This window comes from Scyliorhinus torazame, chromosome 10 (assembly GCF_047496885.1).
Source record: "Scyliorhinus torazame isolate Kashiwa2021f chromosome 10, sScyTor2.1, whole genome shotgun sequence".
Classification (NCBI taxonomy): Eukaryota; Metazoa; Chordata; class Chondrichthyes; order Carcharhiniformes; family Scyliorhinidae; genus Scyliorhinus; species Scyliorhinus torazame.
In genome coordinates, this window is record NC_092716.1 from 245,418,454 (window position 1) to 245,441,537 (window position 23,084).

The window sequence follows — 23,084 nt, forward strand, 5'->3', positions numbered from 1 at the left end:
GCCAATTTCTGATCCAAACTGCTAAATCGCCCTGAATTCCATGCCTCCGTATTTTCTGCAGTAGCCTACCGTGGGGAACCTTATCAAACGCTTTGCTGAAATCCATATACACCACATCAACTGCTTTACCCTCATCCACCTGTTTGGTCACCTTCTCAAATAACTCAATAAGGTTTGTGAGGCATGACCTACCCTTCACAAAACCGTGTTGACTATCTCTAATCAAATGTTTCCTTTCCAGATGATTATATATCCTATCTCTTATAAACCTTTCCAAGACTTTGCCCACAACAGACGTAAGGCTCACTGGTCTATAGTTACTGGGGTTGTCTCTACTCCCCTTCTTGAACAAGGGGACAACATTTGCTATCCTCCAGTCTTCTGGCACTATTCCTGTAGACAAAGATGACTTAAAGATCAAAGCCAAAGGCTCAGCAATCTCCTCCCTAGCTTCCCAGAAAATCCTAGGATAAATCCCATCCGGCCCAGGGGACTTATCTATTTTCACACTTTCCAGAATTGCTAACACCTCCTCCTTATGAACCTCAAGCCCTTCTAGTCTAGTAGCCTGAATCTCAGTATTCTCCTCGACAATATTGTCTTTTTCCTGTGTGAATACTGACGAAAAATATTCAGTTAGCACCTCTCCTATGTCCTCGGACTCCACGCACAACTTCCCACTACTGTCCTTGACTGGCCCTACTCTTACCCTAGTCATTCTTTTATTCCTGACATATCTATAGAAAGCTTTATGGTTATCCTTGATCCTACCTGCCAAAGACTTCTCATGTCCCCTCCTGGCTCTTTTTAGCTCTCTCTTTAGGTCCTTCCAAGCTAACTTGTAACTCTCGAGCGCCCTAACTGAACCTTCATATCTCATCTTTACATAAGCCTCCTTCTTCCTCTTGACAAGTGTTTCGACTGCTTTAGTAAACCACAGTTCCCTTGCTCGACCACTTCCCCCCTGCCTAACAGGTACATACTTATCAAGGACATGCAGTAGCTGTTCCTTCAACAAGCTCCACATTTCCATTGTGCCCATCCCCTGCAGTTTTCCTCTCCATCCGATGCATCCTAAGTCTTGCTTCATCGCATCATAATTGCCTTTCCCCCAGATATAACTCTTGCCCTGCGGTATATACCTATTCCTTTCCATCACTAAAGTAAACGTAATCGATTTGTGGTCACTATCACCAAAGTGCTCACCTACCTCCAAATCTAACACCTGCCCTGGTTCATTACCCAGTACCAAATCCAATATGGCCTTGCCTCTCGTATCCAATATGGCCTATCTACATACTGTGTCAGGAAACCCTCCTGCACACATTGGACAAAAACGGACCCATCTAAAATACTCGAACTATAGCGTTTCCTCTGTCTACACCTCCCGCTGCTTTGGGAAAGCGGGCAGCATAATGAAAGACCCTTCTCACCCACGTTATTCACTCTTCCAACTTCTTCCATGTGCAGAAGATACAAAAGTCTGAGAACACCCGCTAACAGATTCAAAAACAGCTTCTTCCCTGCTGTTACCAGACTCCTGAATGACCATCTTATGGACTGAACTGATCTCTTCACACAACCTCCCTACTGAGTAGTACTGCACTCCCATATGCTTCACCCAATGCATGTGTCTATGTATTTACATTGTGTATTTATGTATGCCCTATGTTTTTTTGTATATTATGTATGCCCTATGTTTTTTTTGTATATTAAATATGCCCGATGTTTTTTTTTCATGTATGGAATGATCTGCCTGGACTGTACGCAGAACAATACGTTTCACTGTACCTCGGAACAGGTGACAATAAAACAAATCCAAAATCCAAATTTTGAGAGCCACAGATCATCCTTGCTTGGCACTAGCTATTGCCCACCATAAATATTGATGTTACAGGTCCATGTGAAATTTTAAAATAGAAGTATACTTTTAAGGAATAAAAGACAAAATTTTGCTGAGACATGTCAGATTTTGTTCAAAGGGAACTTTATCAAGCACAGCACCTTGAGAACTGTCAATTGATTATTGGTTTGATTATGACATGTTAGTTACAAGTGACGTCTCTTTTAAAATGATCATACTGATTATGTTGCTGTACTAATGATCCCGAGATCTGGATTAATGTCTGTGGAGGGTCTTTAAATTAAATTTGAGATGGGGGCACCGTCCGATCTCTGTGAACCGGAGAGGGTGTTCAGGTCAAACCAAAAGTCTGTAGTATTAAAAACAGAATCTGCAATGTTGCAGCAGCGAGCAAAACAATACTTGAAAGGGACGCAAGGATTTAACAAGAGGTTCCTTACACTTGTTATTATGATTACATACACCTGACCTAGAGACAGGTCTACCTCACCATAACTGCCATAAAATCAGCACAGGTAAGTGCATTAGGGCAGTCATAGTGTATTTATCGCCTATTGTATGGGGAAGAAATTGCATAAGAGATTTTTCAGGAGCAAAGAGCAAATCTAAAGCAGCAGCTGAATTCTTTTTTAATGTTTATATCAAGTTACCAATTAATTGTTCATATTGGCTCTCTAATTCACTGGGGAAGTTGCAGTAATCATTGCCTGCAAAAGTCTCATAAATGTTGTACTTCATCCCACTTCAAGAGATTTGCAAAATGGCAGCCTGTTAAATAAGAACTTGCAGTTATTTCGCACCTTTCACCATTCAAAATGCTTCACAGACAACAAAATATTTAGTATTAATGTCCACGGTGCCGGCACTGGCAGGGCCAAGGGTGCGTGGATAGGGGAGGGAGTCATGCGGGGCAGAGCCCCAGTGCCGCCCGGGGCCACCATGTAGCCCTGTAGACGTGGGTGGGCATGGCGGTACGCACCAAGCTAACATGTCAGCTTTTCATCCCGCGCAGACAATGGATAGTTGAATACAATCAGCAATGATGCCCTTCCTGCTAGTCGCCGCAGCCTTTGGGGATGCCCTGCATCTGTCCGAGCGGGCGCTGCTCGAGGAGGAGGAAGCTGCAGCAGCGGAGCCTTCTCCAGAGGAACAGGAGACAGCCGCTCAGGAGGCCGAGGAGGAGGAGGTTCATAGGAGACGTTGCATGAGGCCTCGTGTGTACCGAATGCCTGCTGTTGGAGGACCTGCCAGACCGAGCATGCCGTAGAAGATTCCGGCTTTTCAGGGAGATAGTGCAACATACCTGCCAGCTCATGGCACACCTAGCACCACGGGGGAGTGGAGCGACGGTCGCCTGAACCTTTGCGCCACGGGCTTCTTCCAGGCACCAGGTGGAACCTATCCGGGATCTCACAGAGCTCGATGCACAGGTGCATCCGCGCCGCCACGGTTGCCCCATATGCCGAGTAGGCACAATACATCCATTTCAATGTGAACCAAGCCCACCAGGATGCCCGGGCAGCGGGGTTCGTCGCCATCGACAGGATGCCCCGAGTCCAGGGAGTGGTCGACGGGATGCATGTTGCCCCATGAGCAGCTCTAAATGATAGGCCGCTCTGTACAAAAAAAAGAGGTTCCACTCGATAAATGTGCAGCCGATATTTGACCATCAGATGCGCATCATGCACGTCTGCACCCGATACTCGGGCAGTCTGCACGACACCTTCAACCACCGACTGGAGGGTCGGCAGAGGATGGGGGCCGGACGAGGGGCAGACTGGCCAGCACGGACACTGCATCAGATCCATGGGTTGACAGTGGTGGGGACAGTTGGGTGGAGGAGGGTGGTGAGCCCAGATCACCCATAACATCCACCCATTCTCCTCCCCCCTCTCTGGCTAGCCCAGACCAGCCATCCCTCAAATCCATCTGACAGAGCACCGAGGCAGGTTGCCACAGTGTTTACTGGTGTTTAATGTGCACAAATATTTACAGATTCGTGCCCTAGCCCCTATATCTAAACTGTGCCCTGCACCCGTGCCGACTTAACTAACTTCCTGGCCTATGGGCCCTAACGCTATGTCGAGGTGGATCCCCAGACAGTACATCAGGAATGGAGGTGGCCTGCCGTGATTCCCGCCCTGCGACCTGGGTCCCGGTTGGCGGCCGTCTTCTGGGGCGACCGGGCCTGAATTGGCCCGGCTGCTGCTCAGGTGTCCCAGGTGGCGTAGCACTGCCCTGTTTTGGCCGCTACTCACAGATGCGCCAGGGACAGGAGGGGGTAATCCGAGGTGCTGCAGTGTTCTGGCACCTCCCCTGCGGGAGTCATCACCTCCTCCCTCGGGGTGCCCCGTGGCCTCCGGGCTACTCCATGGGACAGGGGTGCAAGCGAAGCTAGCCCCTGAGGCCCCCCTGCCATCTGGCTCTGTCAGTCCTGGAGGCCCACTCTGGTCTCGCCCAGGGTCTGCATGCTCGTGGCCATGGAGCACAGGGAGTGGACTATCTCCGCCTGGGACTACGCCACATCACCCATTGATAGTGCCATCACCTTCTGGATCTGTGACACATCAGCCAGTGACTGTGCCAATTCCATCTGGGACTGGACCACCTCCCACTGTGTCTGCGGCATGTTGGCCAGCGCTTGGGCAATGACACCGACATTCTCAGCCATGTCCCGCTGTGACTGGGCTCCGCTCAGGAGCGCCACTGCAATTTCCAGGTGGCTCTCGCTTATGGCTGCCTGTGAGGAGGCAATCCTGTTCTGGGCCTCAGCCAGCACCTGTACAGAATGCCCCAGGCCTTGAACGTGCTGATCCATAGCCCAAACCCTTGTCCCGAATGCCTTTACCAGGGATGCCACCCGTGTGGTGTTGGTGTGGGTGGCATGCATGTTCAGCAGCAGCTCCTGGGGGGTGGGCAGCTGGTGGCTTCAGTGGTCAGGGTACCCGGCCATGGCGAACGGTATGGGTGCCAACATATGGTTCAGAGTGAGGGTTTGGCCGCCCTCCGGGTGGGGGGGGGGGGGTTAGGGTTATGGGTGTGGGACAAGGGTTGGTGCCAGAGGCACAGTGTTGCCTACTCACCCTAGCTGCCCTGAGGAGGTCTTGTAGTATTTTACGGCACTGCAAGCCGGTCCGGATGGTATTGCTGGTGGTGCTGATGGCCTCTGCCACCTGCGTTCAGGCACGGCGTACGGCGGGGGTCGGCAGCCTCCTTCCTGGGCCGGGGTACAGGGTGGCCCACCTCTCTCCACCGCGTCCAGGAGGGTCTCCAGCTTGGCGTCGGTGAAACGGAATGCCGCCCTCCTCACTGCCACCTTGTTGGCTGGGATGGTGTGTGTGGGGAGTGAAGTGTGTATACGCGGCTGCAGCTAGTCAGCCTCCTGAGTGCCAATTGTGAATCCGGTGAATCCGGCAATGCTTCTCATTGGAATCAATGGTGTTCCACGCGGCGCTGGTGCTAGCCCCTCAACGCTCGCTGAATCAGTCCAGGTGGTGCCAGTTTTGCTGTCGTAGAAGTCCACAAAACCTGTCCTGGCGTCAGCACTTAGTCTCAGAGATGGAGAATCCAGCCAAACGTTTGTGATATCTTACTACAGATGCAAAGCAATTGGCATGCAATTGGTGGCTGTATACCTGAGCAATTTATGGAAGTTTGAATGCACATGGCTACTCAAGGCAAAGGAATACTGAAAGGAGAGTTGGAAGACCTGGAAGCGGATACATGCTGAAAACAGCTGAAGGAAAGCATTGTTTGAAATAAGATTCCAAGGTGTATCTTTTCGAGAGTGGAGTTTTGAAGCACATGTGAGAGCCAGAGTGGAGTGAGGTCAGTTGGCCCCCGGTATAATAATCATCCGGGCCAGATTGCTAAGGAGAAATCCATAGAACATCAATTGGGTGGCATCTGCCACTTGGTTTAAGGGTGGGGTGTGTCTGATCACAGGGGCTGTGTATTTACTGAGAACACTATAGTGTAAGATATATGTTGTAGACTGTATTATCTTTAAAATATGTGTATATTTGTGAAGATAAGTGGGAGTAAAAGAGTATTGTGTTACCGTCAAATTTTTCATATTAAGTCAATGTTGTTAAAAGCTAATTGGCATTCCTGTGACTGTTTATCCATGTTTTCTACATAAGTCTTTTGAGCCAGGATTCCAGCCTGGGACCTCGCTGTCCAGTAAGAGCAGAACAAATGAAGTGCGAGAAAGAGAAAGGGCTTTTGGATGCAGAATAATAAATTTAATTTGGGATTTATTGTTAAAAGGTGGAATCTGTGAATCTTTTAAGAAAAATTTAAGTGAAGGTACTGGAAATAAGAATTGGAGTTGCTGTGAGGTTGGAATCCAAAATTGCATCGGAAAATTCTAAGACTTTTCTAAAGGTAGGAGATGTAACTCTGACTGGTTTATAAAAAGCAATCAAGAGTCAGTTAACTGAACTAACAGACAAATTGCAATTGGGATTATCCAGACAGGTAAGGAAAGCTGACATAATTGAAAGTATACCTCAGCATTTAACATTGCAGGGTATACCTGAAAGGTGAGGCAATTAAATTGACAAAAACTAAATTACAAATGAAAAAACTTGAATTGAATGCATGAAAAAAAATGAAAATCGCTTATTGTCATAAGTAGGCTTCAAATGAAGTTACTGTGAAAAGCCCCTAGTCGCCACATTCCAGCGCCTGTTCGGGGAGGCTGGTACGGGAATTGAACCGTGCTGCTGGCCAGCCTTGGTCTGCTTTCAAAGCCAGCGATTTAGCCCTGTGCTAAACAGCCTCAGTGTACCATTGGCGGCAGAATTGGAATGAGGGACCCTGGTCGGACAGCAGCCTGTCTGTGTGGCGTTTGAACTTTCTTCCCATGTCTGTGTATGTTTCCTCCGGGTGCTCCAGTTTCCTCCCACAGTCCAAAGATGCGCAGGTTAGGTAGATTGGCCATGATCAATATGTGGGACTGGTGGGATCGGGTAGGGGTGTGGCTCTAGGACGATTGGTGCACTGTAGGGTTTCTATTCATACTATGAAAAAAGAAAAAGAGAGAGCTTTTCAAAAGGAAACAGAAACAAAGAAACCTAAAATGCAGGAGAAAGAAAGAAGACAGGAAAGGGAATTGAAATTGAGAAATTAGCAATGGCAGAAAGAGAAAAGGAGAGAGGTAGAGAATTGTAGTTTAAACAGCTGGCCGTCAAAATAGAGATGTCAGGAAGGACTTATTTCTAGATACCTACCCAGTGGGGAAATGTTAAAATTTATGCAAGCTCTTCCAAAATTTGAGGAAAGGACTTGGAAGCATTCTTTACTTTTTTTGAAAAGGTAGCTGAACAATGACCAAAATAAATTTGGCCATTACTTTTGCAAAGTAAACTGGTAGGTAGGGCTAGTGAGGTGTATGCGTCGTTGTCAGAAGAGGTATCTGTAGATTAGGATGTAGTAAGGAAAGCTATCCTAAGTGCGTATGAGTTAGTTCCAGAGATGCAGAGACTGAAGATTTGAAATATTTGTAAAGATAAGTGGGAGTGAAGGAATATTGTATTATGGTCAAACTTTTCATGTTTAATATGTTTTTTTTCTGTTGTTAAAAGCTAATTGGCAGTCCTGTGACTGTATATCCACATTTTTTAAGCAAAGTCAAAGTTACGGTCTTTTGAGCCATGGTTCCATTCTGCAATCACACCAACTGGAATCATAACATTCTGCAGATTCAATAGAAAGGCCATTGCCAGGGGTGAATGTGGCGCAGTGGTTAGCACTGGGACTGTGGCGCTGAGCACCCGGGTTCGGATCCCGGCCCTGGGTCACTGTCCGTGTGGAGTTTGCACATTCTCCCCATGTCTGCGTGGGTTTCACCCCCACAACCTAAAGATGTGCAGGTTAGGTGGATTGGCCACGCTAAATTGACACTTAATTGAAAAAAATTAATTGGGTACTTTAAATTTATAAAAAAACGAAAGGCTATATTGCCTTGGCAGAACAGAAAGACTAACTGCATGAGCCCTTATCAACCATGGCTGCCACCCACCAGCCGTGACCCTTTGAGGCATCCAACTCCCTTGCTCCATCCCTGCCTCTTACTACAGATGGCAAATGATACATAATGAACAGCAGATCCACACTTGCTGGGATCTCAATGTTATGAGAGCCATGAGGGGAACAATCCTGCTTCTGTGTGAGCTTTACCATAACAGATGAGAAGACTATTGAGCATCGTTATCAACCAGTTGCCTCATAATTATCAGGGTGTCCCTTTTGTCGACCAATTGTGCTGATCTTAAACTCCACCCACCCAAAAACACCCTCCACTCACTTCAAAGGATCACACTTACTGACTAACTGCATGGTCAGATTTGACAAATGGTCTGCATAATATTCTACTCTTGCTCCACCACCTCTGAAAATGAAATGAAATGAAATGAAATGAAAATGAAATGAAAATTGCTTATTGTCACAAGTAGGCTTCAAATGAAGTTACTGTGAAAAGCCCCTAGTCGCCACATTCCGGCGCCTGTTCGGGGAGGCTGGTACGGGAATTGAACCGTGCTGCTGGCCTGCCTTGGTCTGCTTTAAAAGCCAGCGATTTAGCCCAGTGTGCTAAACCAGCCCCAGCTCCAATCACCTCTCTCTGTGATTGACCTCCCGACATCACCTTTGACCCATTCAATACCTCCTTTCCTCTCTCCCAATGTCCTGGACCCGATTATAATCCACGTCCACATTCCTTCCTTCCCCTCCGAGCCAACACCCTTTACCGTCCCTATGCCCATCCTGACCCTGAACCAGCCCCTCCTGTTTCCCGAGCACCTTCTTGCCACCCTCCCCGCGAGACCTTCATGTACCAAAATCTCATCCTGCCCCTGCCATTCTACCACATCCCACTCCGCTTCCTCTGATTGTGGCATTTCTCTCTTTGCATCAGTACCCTGAGTTCACTATGAGAGCATAAGAAATATGAGCAGGAGGAGACCATTCAACCCTTCGAGCCTGCACCGCCATTTTATCAGATCATGGCTGATCACCCCCACAGGACCCCACCAGTGACACCATTGACCCCACTCTCTAAGACACTCTCTCCCTCCTCTTCCATAGACATTCTCTCCACCCATTTTTCCAGGCACACTTTCCCCCCTTCTCCGGATACACTACCCCCACACTTCCCCGGATACTCTCCCCACCCTTTCTCTAGCCATTCACCCACCCACCCTGCCCTGGACACTCTTCCCACCCCCCCCCACCCCCCGCACCCCAGCCACATTCTCCCGCATAGCCCACCTCCTATGTCCAGCCTTGGTGCAGCTTCTGAACCAGCACTCGATATGAGTAAAGCCACAATCAGAATTTACTGGCCTCAAAGTCTTGGAAGAAGTGAAGCTCGTCAGGCGGATGCCACTTAAAGACAATCGTAAAACTGAACATTCTAAATTCTCAATAATGGGCAACTTGATTTGGAGGGCAAACTAAATTCTTGTCAGTTGGCCTTTTAATAAGCATGCATGAGATGCTAATGAATGCAAATATGGTTCCTAACATTGTTCACTGGAAAGCTCAATCCAACTTTAGTCCTCCATCAAAGTCAGGAGAACAAAATTCTAACAGTTTGAATTTTTCGGGCCACGATTCCCACTGCTGATGTGACCTGAAGATTCCGACCCAAAGCTTCTCCTGGTTTCCTGGCCAACATTCCTTCATTCGCAATATCGCACAAATGACTTGCTGTTTATGTCATATGTTGTTTCAAAATCTTGCTGTGTGCAATCTGGTTGTCATGATTTCTTCCTAAAGTAACAGTACCTACAGTAATTAGGAGATTAAGTAGTGGTTTAGAACATTCTGTGGGACGTGAAAAAGTGTGATGATAAATTCAACTGATCCTTTTAACAGCATTTTATTGTTCATGGTCTTCCACCTTGAAATGAAATGAAAATCGCGTATTGTCACAAGTAAGCTTCAAAAGAAGTTTCTCTGAAAAGCCCCTAGTCGCCACACTCCAGCGCCTGTTCGGGGAGGCTGGTTGAACCGTGCTGCTGGCCTGCCTGGGTCTGCTTTAAAAGCCAGCGATTTAGCCCTGTGCTAAACCAGCCCCTTGTACAACTGTTTACTGTAAACCATTTTTGTGAATACAACTCCGAACAATGATTCTAAATTTTCCTTAAAACAGATCAACAGAATTGGGGCTCACAGCTTCAGATCCCTACTGTCAACTTTGAGGAGGTGCTGGACAATGATGAAGTTGCCTATCAATGGCTGAGAAATCTCCGTCAAACAGGAATTGTGCGACTAAAGCACGCTCCCGCAGAGAAAGGACAAGTGGCCAAGCTGGGAAAGAGGATTGGCTACCTGAGGTTGACATTTTACGGGTAGGTAAAACAAATAATTCAAACTATTATAAAATGTTGCAACAAAATGCCGTTCTCCTGCTTATCATGAATATACAACTGTGAATCCATTCAAACATATCCTGCAATCAATGAATAGTTATTCACATCTGTAAAGTAATGATGGATCAAAGAGATCATGAACAGTGGTGCAGAATGTTTAAGAGGGACATTAGGCTGGAGAGAAAAGTCTTTCAGTTTAGTCCATTGTATTTACTTCCAATGTGGAGGATAGTATAAACCAAGAAATAATGAGGGTTTGTGAGAAGGGCCTAACGGTAATCATGGGTCATTTTAATATGCATATTGACTGGTTTAATAAAATTGGCAAGGGTTGATAAATAGTCTTGTCGTTAAGGATTCTTGTATAGAGTCTTGTGTAGAATTTATAGTGCTGAAGGAGGCCGTTCGGCCATCCAGTCTGCACCGGCCCTTGGAAAGAGCATGGCAGCATTGTGGTTAGCACAATTGCTTCACAGCTCCAGGGTCCCAGGTTCGATTCCCGGCTTGGGTCACTGTCTGTGTGGAGCCTGCCCGTTCTCCCCGTGTCTGTGTGGGTTTCCTCCAGGTGCTCCGGTTTCCTCCCACAGTCCAAAGATGTGCAGGTTAGGTGGATTGGCCATGCTAAATTGCCCTTAGTGTCCAAAATTGCCCTTAGTGTTGGGTGGGGTTGCTGGGTTATGGGGATAGGGTGGAGGTGTGGGCTTGGGTAGGGTGCTCTTGCAAAGAGCCGGTGCAGACTCGATGGGCCGAATGGCCTCCTTTTGCACTGTAAATTCTATGATTCTTGTGTAGAATGTAGAGTGCTGAAGGAGGCCCTTCGGCCCATCGAGTCTGCACCGGCCCTTGGAAAGAGCACCCCACTTAAGCCCACACCTCCACCCTATCCCCATAACCCAGTAACCCCACCCATCCTTTTTTGGACACTAAGGGTAATTTAGCATATCCAATCCACCTAACCTGCACATCTTTGGACTGTGGGAGGAAACCGGAACACCCGGAGGAAACCCATGCAGACACGGGGAGAACGTGCAGACTCCGCACAGACAGTGACCCAATCCGTGAATCAAACCTGGGACCCTGGCGTTGTGAAGCAACAGTGCTAACCACTGTGCTACCGTGTCGCCCGGTATGTCCATTCTCCCATAGGTCTCCCGACGGAGCTGGCCCATCCCGGGTGGCACTCTCTCCAGTCTCCCATGAGACCACCTCAGAGGAAAACTCCAAGGCTGCCACCGTAATAGTCACGTCACAGCCATCGTCCCCACCCTCCACCAGCGCAGATACATACACCTCGGTGGGAAATATTAGTGGTCAGGTTTCTGGGGCACAATCTGGTGAGCACCACACTGCTGATGATGCACATCAGGTGGAGGCAGGAACCCCAAGGTAGACATCAGTGGGAGGGCTGCTGGATCCCAGGACCCAACTGGGTCCCAGCCTGATGCTGAGCCAGTGGAAGAGGTATTCCCGGAGCTGATGGAGACATTAGGATGCAGCCAGGGAGATGTCAGCGACATTCCAGCAGGTCCATTGCCGCTTGGAGGAGTCCCAGATGCAACAGGTGCTGGACATGTCGGCGGCAAGGTGTGGCACTGAGGCCAACAGTGCTAGGGTGGTGACGTCGGTTGTACTATTCATGAGGGTGTCCAAGGCGTGCACGGTCAGTGACGGTCATGGCTGAGGGTCTCGACAGAATGTTGCCTCGCCCTCCGAGCTTGCCGGTCCCTCGCCGCTGCCGCCTGTCCTACCCCTCCTCCTGGTCCTCAGGTTCCTCCCTGGCCTCGTCCTCCAGCCACTGCTAGTCCGGTGCCACCTCATCATCCTGTCCTCTTCCTCCCCCTCAGGATGTAGGGTGGGGTCCAGCACATGGGCCGCCCCCTGGAGCATCCGCAGACACTGCTGCTACTGCCATCTTTGGCATCTGGCCGCATAGATTACCAACAGCATAACTGGGGCAAGCTCTGGGTCCCATCTGCCTGCCATAGCGTTCAATATCTTTAAGGAATTGGGAAAGACTGACAAACAATGGTGGCTTCCACCCCATTCCCCCATTTATCCACTCCCCCTGCCCAACCCAGAATGTCCTGCCCTCGCACACCAGGCCACAGCAGGCCACCTCACGGGATCCCAGACCCTCTACCTCGGACACCCGCTCACAACGTCACCTGGACCAGGCGCTGGTCCCCTCCACATGCCATTCAACCACCCTCCAGCTGTGGACATGTCCCCGGAGCTGTTTCCCATCCCCTGGGTGTTCTGATGTTGGCTGCTGCGTGTGTGGTTTTGCCTCCTGCAGCGTTCAGGTACAGTGTCCAGGCATCACGGTTTGATTGGGATGCTAGGCAATGACTCCCACATGCTACATGGCTTGCCCACCCACAGGAATCCACTTGGGTTGTGTGAAGTATTAACTGAACCACGGTTGCCAATTCCCTATTAACAATAGCCTTCAGCCGCGGGGCAGATGCCTGGCAGTCGGTGGGGGTTATGGGTGGTCGGTGGGGCAGACAGGCGGGACAAGGATTGCGCAGGAACGGGTAAACACAATCCAGGGGCTGGCATGGTGGTGTTGCGAGCAGTTGCCCCCCAGTTGCCCCCACAGCGCCTCTCCCCCCATCCTCCCCCATGGCGGCCCACCCCAGCCGGCGCTGTCTCTCCCTCCCTGCACCCCCCCCAGCCAAGGGTCCGCCACCCCCCGCTGAGCAATGGGGCGGCAGGCCCAGCTCCCCCCGGCTCTTTGCCTGTGAACAATGATGGCTACTCACCTCCTCAGCTCCCCACTGAATCTTTTCCGCCAGGTTCACGTTTTTAAAAAGGACTACTAATCGGCGCCAGCGTGACCACTTGCTGGGGAGGCCGATGAATAACTGGGGGCCGTTGGATATGGGTGGCTCCCGTTAACTGTATGCAACTGGGGTTTAAGTGGTGAGAATTAGTTTCTCGTCACGCGACGGCGAGATCCCGATTTCACCTACAGGGGCGGACCGGTTGCATCCGGATGCTCCGGTTTCCTTCCGCAAGTCCCGAAAGATGTGCTGTTAGGTGAATTGGACATTCTGTATTCTCCCTCTGTGTATAGAATCATAGAATCCACAGTACAGAAGGAGGCCATTCAACCCATCGAGTCTGCACCGGCTCTTGGAAAGAGCACCCTACTTAAGCCCACGTCTCCACCTTACCCCACTAACCCAGTAACCCCACCTAACCTTTTGTACACTAAGGGCAATTTATCTTGGCCAATCCACCTAACCTGCACATCTTTGGACTGTGGGAGGAAACCGGAACACCCGGAGGAAACCCACGAAGACACGGGGAGAACGTGCAGACTCCTCACAGACAGTGGCCCAAGTTGGGAATCAAACCTGGGACCCTGGAGCTGTGACGCAACCGTGCTAACCATTGTGCTACTGTGCTGCCCCGAACGGGTGGCAGAATGTGGCGACTAGGGGCTTTTCATAGTAACTTCATTGCAGTGTTAATGTAAGCCTACTTGTGACAATAAAGATTATTATTATTAACGAGGCGGAGAATCGTGCCTTTAGTCTCCCTAAGGGAGAATCTAACACAAACAGCCTTGATAAGATGTGGAATTTAAGCCACAGCGTTATGTTAAAATGGCCCGCAAGATTTTGAGTTTGTGATTCATCTCAAGAATGTGGTTAGCAAGAGTGGTGGGTATTGAAAACCTGGAAGTGACAGTTTGAGACATCATACCGAATCCTGGACTTCATTCCTAGGGTCATAGAGAACAAGAGTAAGGAGGTTATTTTGAATTTTTACAAGTTACTTGAGTTTGGCCATCTGGAAGAATGTGCAGAGATTCCTCACTTTTTCCCCGCAGGCCCACCTTGCTCTCAGCACAGGCCCGCTCCTGCTCATCTGCTGCGAGCTCCAGGGGCTCCCTCCTCAAATACAGTCAGGATCTCAATTCCGGAATCCCACCAGATGTCTTCGCTCGGTCACCGCGGTTGTGAGCAAGCTTATCCTGCAGGGAAATAAATGGGGATGACATTAGCTGGCCGCCTAGTGGGTCAGATGTTGATGAAACCCAGCATGTGTGGGTCCGGCGCCTGAGCAGGGAGGGGCTGTGAGGAAAGAACTACCAGGCGGTGTGAGGAAGCTTTTGGCAGTTCGGGAGTCCCTTCTAGGTGGCAGCAGGTGGCGTCAAGGTCGCATTCCGAGGGGTGACAGCAAGATGGAGTGTAGAGAGGATACAGGGAACACTGACCTCGGCAGAGTGGAGGAGGTCATTCATCTTTTTGTGGCATTGCCACACCGTCCCCTTGTGGAAGGCGCTGGCACTCACCCGTGCTGCCACCATCTCCCAGGCGAGGTTAGTGATCTTGCTGGAGGGTCTCCTACAGCTTGAGGGTAGATTGTTCCCCTTTCCTCCACAGCATGCAAAGCTCCAGCTAGGGTCCTCGCCGTAAAATGTGGAGCTGGCTTCCTCAATGCCAACCTCCTGGATTGAATGAGAGCAATTGTTGTGAAGCCGTTTAAATGCAGCAGTCCCTTGATTGAAGTGCTCAGATAGCCCCCAGAACAGGTGAATCAGACAGTCTGCGCAGCACTTTTCATGTGGGCAATTTTTTTCCATCAAATTTCCTAGCAATAGCGGTCCAGACTGTTCCTTTAGAGCCAGCAGGATTTGCTCTGGTTTTTGCACTTAAAGTGACATGGCCAAAATTTGGGAAAATTCCACCCATTTTGTCCAATTCTGGGAGCAGCTCTTTAGAAAGGATGTGAGGGCATCAGAAAGGATGTAGAAAGGATTCATGAGAATTGTTACATGACTGAGAAACTTCAGTTATGGAGACAGATTGGAGAAGCTCGGACTGTTTTCCTTGGAGAAAAGAAGGCTGGGAGGAGATTGGATAGAGGTTTTCAAAATCATGAGGGGGCTGGATGAGAACATAGGGAGAAACCATTCCACTCATGAAAGCTTGACGAATGAGAGGGCTTAGATTGAAAGCAATTAGTAAAGGAAGAAAAATGATATGAGGAGAAATGTGTTTACACAGCGAGTGATTGGGGTTTAGAATAGACTGAGAGTGTGGCGGAAGTAGGTTTAATTGAGGCATTCAAATAGGAACTGAACTGTTATCTGAAAAGGAATAATGTGCAGGGATACGGGGAGAAGGGAGTGGGACTAGGCGATTTGTTCAGTTAGAGTGAAGACACAATGGGCCATGGTAAGGAAGACAAGGATGGATCCTGAAGAGTCATAGAAATGGATATTGCAGGTGAGGGAATAGAAACCATGACTGTGAGAATTCCTAAATTCTTTACCCGTCATCTGGCCTCAATAAAACTCGAGATGGATTTGTAGGCATAGCATTAGTTATTTTTATTCGACTTGCAAGTCTGACTCGTTTCACAAAAACCCAGGACACAACTAGTCTCCTAGCTCTCCAGAATCGAGTGATTCTGTAGAACAAAGAAATCTCACCATCACATTGAAATGGCATCAAGTTTCACATACACGATTCCCATAGGTCATCCTATACCCCTCCTGACCTGGCCATACATCCTAATTGGCTCACTTCTCAACTGGAGGTGAACTGTTGCATGGTTCCATTCAGAGCATCATTTCATCCTCCGGTTGGGCATGTTGCAGCCCTCGGGACTCAACAATGAGTTCAGGAACTTTAGAGTTTGACCTTTCCCCTCGATCTTAAACCCCCCCTTCCGTCTCTTTTTTCTTAATATCTCATACAATGCAACCGCAACCCCCCCCCACACACACACACACACTCTCAAACCAAGCCACCTGCAGTTTGTTCTTGAAGTTGCTACTTTGTGTTGCAGTTCTGTAGCTGTAACATTCTCCCTCCTTTCAGTTCCGACTAAGGGTCTATGGAATCAAAATGTTAACTCTGTCTCTCTCCTGATAGATGCTGGCAGACCTGCTGAGTTTTTCCAGTAGCCTCTGGTCCTGTTTCAGATTCCAGCATCCGCAATATTTTGCTTATTTAAACAAAAGCTTGGCAGTTAACTGTTCCTGGTGCATTCTCCGTGGTAATGCCTCCACTTGCCAACCAATCAGCACCTTCTTCATGCAGTATATATTATTTTTCCCTTTGAGATTTGGTATTCTTGCCAGTGTTTCCTTTTTAGAGCAAGGCAAAAGGCTACTCAGCAATATTGAAAATAATTTTTAAGAGTAAGCTAAAAAGGTGTAAATTGTTTTTTGGAATAAACAATTTTGTACTGAACAAAAATGATGGATTTTTGCAGTTCGATGTCATATAAAAGAGCCACGGCCACTCCATTTTAGAATATGGTCAAAGAAATAAGCTCTATTTGTACGAGGTGCCTGCAATTCCACAACCTCTCTTTCCCGCAGCCCCACATATGCACATATTAATTTCTGTGCCACGACATTTCCAGAGGAACAAGCAGTTGTGTTCAACATGGTTTGTATCCAACAGCAGTCCCTAGTGGCTATTTTGTCCTGAGCTTGCTCAATTATGAATCTGGTGATGAAAACCTTGGAATGTGTTAATGGTGTTATTCACTAAAGAGTTGATTCACCCTCTGACTTCAATATACCCTTTGTTGTTGGAATGAAGGTTGTTTCTATTGAACCACACTAATATCACAGGTCTGCTAATGGCCATTAATAACCATGAGCTTCATTAGCCTCAATGCTATTTTGACAGTAAAATCTGAGCCAGTATCTTTTTTCACAACCATATAATCCCTACAGTGCAGAAGGAGGCCATTCGGCCCATCAAGTCTGCACCAAACCCTCTGCACAAGCACATGACTGAGGCCCAATCCTCCGCCCTATCCCTGTAACCCCACCTAACCTATACATATTTGGTCACTAAGGGACAATTTAGCATAACCCCACATAACCTCCATATCTTTGGACCATGGGAGGAAACCGGAGTACCCGGAGGAAACCCACTCAGACAGACATGGGGAGAATGTGCAAACTCCACACAGACAGGGACCCAAGGCTGGAATCGATCTCGGGTCCCTGGCGCTTTGAGGCACAGTGGTTAGGATCACCATCTAGGATATCCTTTGTCCCTGATCCCCACTGTACTTACTACTTGCATTCTGTACATGGTATCATCTCAGCCAGCTGCATCAGAGTTTATTACAGTAACTAAAATGTACTGAAAAGCTACTTCTCAGTTGAAGCCCCAAATTAGAGATTCCTTGAAAATGACTGCCTACTCGTATTTGACAACTGGTCAGGTATCCATGTTTTCTTTATGAAGAAAAAAAATGTTATTCACAAGACCCAGGCTTTCATTACGTTTCCAGACACTTGCTAGATGACTATGAAATTCTGAGAAACTGTTATTTTTTGAGTTGCATAAATACAAACATAAAACTACACGGTAAAACTTTTGCCTGTATGCTGGAGTAATCCTTTTAGATTGCTTGACTAAAGAGCAATTCATTGCGATATTGACAGTAAATAAAACTTGTTTACCATAGCAACAATGAAAATAGTATATCCTGATACCAGCAGTTATTACGTTGGAAAACACATGAATATTTTTGTTCTTCCAGTTGAAATAAAATTACCCTTAATCTGGAAATGCAACTTTCTCTGGCTGCTATATGATTCGTGGTTTTATTCACTCTGTACCAGGATACTACAATCTCAGGTGTACTGGGAAGCCTGATTTTGTCTTATAATAGTTAGACATGTAGAACAAATTGTTCTGCCATTATCTGATGAGTGAAACATTGCCTACCATTTGTACCATTGGCACTGTGGTGGATTCAAGATTGAGTCTGAAGGCCTTGGAGGTTCAGCCAAAACATAGAGCTTTATTTAGAAGATATTAACACGACAGGCTGTGATGTTAGACTGCCCGATTAACCGTCCAAACGGCCAATGATGATGACATCACACAATCGTTCTCTTATGGTGCTGCTGTTCAGCTACAAGGCAGCTTGTGAGGAAACATTAAAACATTGTGAATACACAACATGTCCACCCCCTTTAAATCAAAGGTCCCAGACACAATAAACGGTATAACGTTAACAATCAATTAGCAACATGAACAATCAATCAACAACATCACTCAGTACGTCAGATGTTTCGGAGGTCATAATTTTCTCTGATTTCTGTTTAGGAATCTGGGGCGCAATTCTCCGCTATCGGCGCGATGTCCGCCGACAGGTGCCAAAAATGGCGCAAATCAGTCGGGCATCGCGCCACCCCAAAGGTGCGGAATCCTCTGCATCTTGGGGGCTGAGCCCTAACGGGGCTAGGCCCGCGCCGGACTGATTTCCACCCTGCCAGCTGGCGGAAGTGCCCCGCCAGCTGGCGCGGAAATCACATTGCCGGGTGGCGCATGCGCGGGAGCGTTAGCAGCCGCTCACGGCACCCCGCGCATGCGCAGTGGAGGGAGTCTCTTCCGCCTCCGCCATGGTGGAGACCGTGGCGAAGGCGGAAGGAAAAGAGTGCCCCCACGGCACAGGCCCGCCCGCGGATCGGTGGGCCCCGATCGCGGGCCAGGCCACCGTGGGGGCACCCCCCGGGGCCAGATCACCCCCCGCCCCCCCCAGGACCCCGGAGCCCACCTGCGCCGCCTTGTCCCGCCGGTAAGAGAGGTGGTTTAATCCACGCCGGCGGGACAGGCATCCTAGCAGCGGGACTTCGGCCCATCCGGGCCGGAGAATTGCGGGGTGGGGCCCGCCAACCGAATATCCGGTGCCAGAGAATTTGACAACCGGCGGGGGCGGAATTCACGCCAGCCCCCGGCGATTCTCCGACCCGGCGGGGGGTCGGAGAATCTCGCCCCCGTTTCCAGTACTGGCGGCAACCTCTGGTGTCTTTGGCTTGGTGTGAGCGTCGTCAGTGCTTATCTTAACCAGAGTCGACGTAGTGACCTGAGGTTGACTCGGGTGTTTGATTCACAGTTGAGGTGCTGTATTCCCCAATTGGTTCGCTTCATGTTAGGTTCTCGGGATGGTCCAGTTTGTCTCTTGGCCCAGCTGGATTTGGATTCTCCGTCGGTTCTGCCTCTGGTGGATTGGTTCTTGTTGCCAAAAGTTAATCTGCAAACATTCTCCATATTACATCGTCTCAGGTTTGTACGGTGTAGGAGCTGCCGTGTGCTTCCCAGCCGGAAGTGCTGTGTGCTTCCCAGCGCTCGGCCCAGTGAGGCCGGCAGCGCTATTCAACGTTAATCGGTCCATTTAATGAAGCCCCATGTGTTTTTCGCCGCAAATGAATGCTCTCCAGCTGATTCACCGGCACCGTGCTCGCCAGCCCTCTGCTAACAAGGTCGAGAAGCATTTGCCGAGCCAACCACAGCCAGCTCGCAACAATGGCGCCCAGGAGACTGGTCCCAAGATTCGGGGTTGCAGACCTGCGGAGGCTCCTGGATACAGTGGCATCCAGCAGGGGTGTCCTGTTCCCCCCCGAGAGCTCTGGAGGGTCAGCCATAGAGCAGCCAGTGCTGCCTAGTGGCGGCAGCTGTCAACGCCTGGAGTGTAACCTGGAGGACTAGCCTGCAGTGCTGGGAAAAGGTCAACGATCTACACCGGGTATCACAGGTGAGTTAGACACCAACCCCCCCCCCCCCCCCCCCCCCCCGACCCCCGAACCACCGAGTCCTTCCTCCCCCACGAGACCTCCAACCCCCCCACACACACCCTCCTCTCCAACCCCAAACCCTCCCTCCACCCTCCCTCTCCCTTCACCCCCGCAATTCTTCCTTCTCACACTCCCTTCCACCACTGTGAACCACGTGTGTGGCTAATGATGCCCTCTCAGTGTCTTCTCAGTAAAAGCTCTCCCACAACCTTTGGGAGAGGCCCAGACTGGCGGTGGTGAGCCGGACATAAGAATCCTCACCTCCTTCGAGGAGCTTGCCCTGGAGGTGACAGGGGTGGCCGAGGACAGAGTGGTCACCAACGTGGAGGCTGGTGGACGCCTCAGAGATGAGGAACCACTGGGCCCCACCCACAGGACCTGTCAAACGTGAGTTGTTATTGCCTTACTTGAATGACCCATCCCTCCCACTGACCACATGTCCATTCTCCCGCAGGTACTCCAGCTGATGGTGCTGCTCCATCCCAGGTGGCACCTTCTCCAGCCTCCCAGGAGACTACCTTGGAGGGGAGCTCCGAGGAAGACGCGATTGAGGCGTCACAGCTGTCATCCCCATCCTCCTCCAGCGCAGGTACACGCACCTTGGTGGGAAATGTTAGTGGTCAGGCTTCTGGGGAATAATCTGGTGAACCGCATACTGCTGTTGATGTACAGCAGATGGAGGCAGGAACCACCAGGCAAGACAGCAGTCAGATGTCTGCTGGATCCCAGGATCCAGCTGTGTCGCAGTCTGATGATGAGCTGTGGAACAGGCTATCCTGCAGCTGATGGAGATGTTAGGGAGCGGCTGGGACATCCCGAGGGAGATGTCAGTGACAATCTAGCAGGTCCATAGCCACTTGGAGGAATCCCACAGGCTATGAGCGCAGAGGGATGTCACCGGCAATGCGTGGCACTGAGGCCAACACTGCTAGGGTGCCGGACAAGGGGAGGGCCTGGTGCACGACGTTGGCACCATTAGTGAAGGTGTCCATGGCGTGGTGAAGTCGGTGACGTCATAGCTGTCTGACTCGATGGGGGAATTGACCCAGTAACAGGCTGATCTTGTTGAGATTCTGCAGGACATGTCCCGCTCTCAGATGGGGAATGGCTGAGCGCTGCAGAGTTTGTCCCAGTCGCAGGTGGGCATTGCCGAGGCACTGCAGAGCATGGCCCAGTCATTGAGGAGCATTGCCGAGAGCATCAACACGATGATGCAGACATCGGGGAACCACCAGGGCTGGCAGAGCCGGATGATGCAGGGGCAGCCGGGGCTCGAATCAGTTGACCTCGTTCCAAGGTGAATCCCAGGGCCCTATGGACACTGAGTGGGAGGAGAGGGCACTGGGTGCCAACCCGGACCTGTCCTATGGAGGGGTGACAGTTTCCACCAGCTTCCCCGAGTTCCACCCCTCTGATGAGGCCGCGTCTCACAGCCAGCGAAAGGAACAGGGTGGCACGGCTGTGTATGTGCCGCTGACAAGTGAGCTGGGACCCTCTGACCTCGGAGTCCTCAGAGGACACCCGCCAGGGACATCGAAGACCACGGGACATGGTAAGCAGCTTGGCTGCCTCCACATCAGATGTGCATCCTGGGCACACACCCAAACGTAGTGGTAGAGCTAGGAGGGCCAAGCACATCGAGGATCACCGAGGGCACCGGCGGAGGGGGGACAGGTAGGTAGAGGGTGAGGGGGGGTAGGTAGAGGGTGAGGGGGGGTTGGGAGGGGTGCCACCATCGTGAGAGTTGTTACACACAATAAACGCCCTTGTGCACAACCAGTATGATGCCTCTGTCACTTTCTTCCTCAATGCGGGCTGACTTCCGAACCCTTGGCCCATCTCTCCTGGCATCCCCCCCTCCTCGTGGCACTCACCCACCCTCCGGCCGTGGACATGTCCCCATCCCCTGGGTGTTCGGATGTTGGCTGCTGCATGTGTGGTATTGCCTCCCTCAGTGTTCAAGCATACCTTTCTGCCCACCTTCATCCCAGTAAACTTCCCAACCAGCCCATGTAAGGAGGTTACAATTTATTTTTATTTTAATTGCTCCTTCCATCGGGACGGCTGTACATCTCACCTCCTTTGGCTTTAATCTCCAGAACAATGCAAAGTCCCTGGCGAGCCAGGGAAGCAGAAACTCTGGCCAAGGGTGTTCCTGACTCTGGCTGCATTCCCTGTTGGCATTTGCCAGTTTTTGACTAATTCCACTGCCAATTTACCACAGGCAGCTTTTGTCTTCCAACTAAGCACAAAAAAGCCTTCAATCTTGTAATTACAAAATTAAAAATGCAGAAAATTCACAGAGGTGGAATTTCCTGTGCATTCGCTCCCAGAGCGCTGTGTTAGTTTCCACGTGTACACTGACGACACCTAACTCTATATATGTTGTTGTTGTGGACACATGTGTAATCAAAGCATTAGGCAAATATCTGGCATAAAAGATTTTAAAAATCAGGTACAAATCATAGATATCATAGAATATACAGTGCAGAAGGGGGCCATTCGGCCCATCGAGTCTGCACCGGCCCTTGGAAAGAGCGGCCTACCCAAACCCACATCTCCACCCTATCACCACAACCCAGTAACCCCACCCAAACCTTTTGGACACTAAGGGCAATTTAGAATGGTCAATCCACCTAACTTGCACATCTTTGGACTGTGGGAGGAAACCGGAGCACCCGGAGGAAACCCACGCACACACGGGGAGAACATGCAGACTCCGCACAGACAGTGACCCCAAGCCGGGAATCGAACCTGGACCCTGGAGCTGTGAAGCAACTGTGCTATCCACTGTGCTACCGTGCTGCCCCCTATGAGTAACACACGCCCACCTGACTCTTTCATAATCGTTCCCAAACACATCTCAACTCATGTTGGCTCCATCCCCCAGTCTAAATTTCCTGCAATTATGCTGATTCAAATCTGGTGTAAACTTGACCACAAAGTTAGGTGCAGAACTGTGTTTATTGGGAATGTATTGAGTGATTCTTCTTTTAAACTGTACGCTCACTTAAAACGCATTCTGTATCTTCTTCTATTTCTGTGAATCCATTTTCATTGTAACAGTAATAAATCGAAAAGCTGCCATGATTGCACATGTGCTAATTATGCATGAATGACATTCAGGTGTAACTTGAATTTTCAGATTTAGAGAATTATATGATGTGGAATTTATTCCGCACCGGAAAAAGGGGCTGGTGGGACAGAGAATCCGGCACCTTATATTTAAACTGGGTCCCCTAGTTCTAGTCTCTCCCACAAGTCCTTTCAG

The 23,084-nt window shown here is 49.6% G+C and overlaps 1 protein-coding gene across 2 annotated transcripts in view; it reads left to right on the forward strand.

Annotated features, from left to right (window-relative positions):
* Positions 1 to 23,084, forward strand: part of bbox1 (butyrobetaine (gamma), 2-oxoglutarate dioxygenase (gamma-butyrobetaine hydroxylase) 1) — a 302,194-nt gene that overhangs the window by 189,433 nt on the left and 89,677 nt on the right. For both annotated transcript variants that reach the window (XM_072466641.1, XM_072466642.1), the window contains one exon: positions 10,023 to 10,221. In XM_072466641.1, the coding sequence (XP_072322742.1) occupies positions 10,023 to 10,221 (199 nt within the window). The remainder of the gene's footprint in view (positions 1 to 10,022; positions 10,222 to 23,084) is intronic.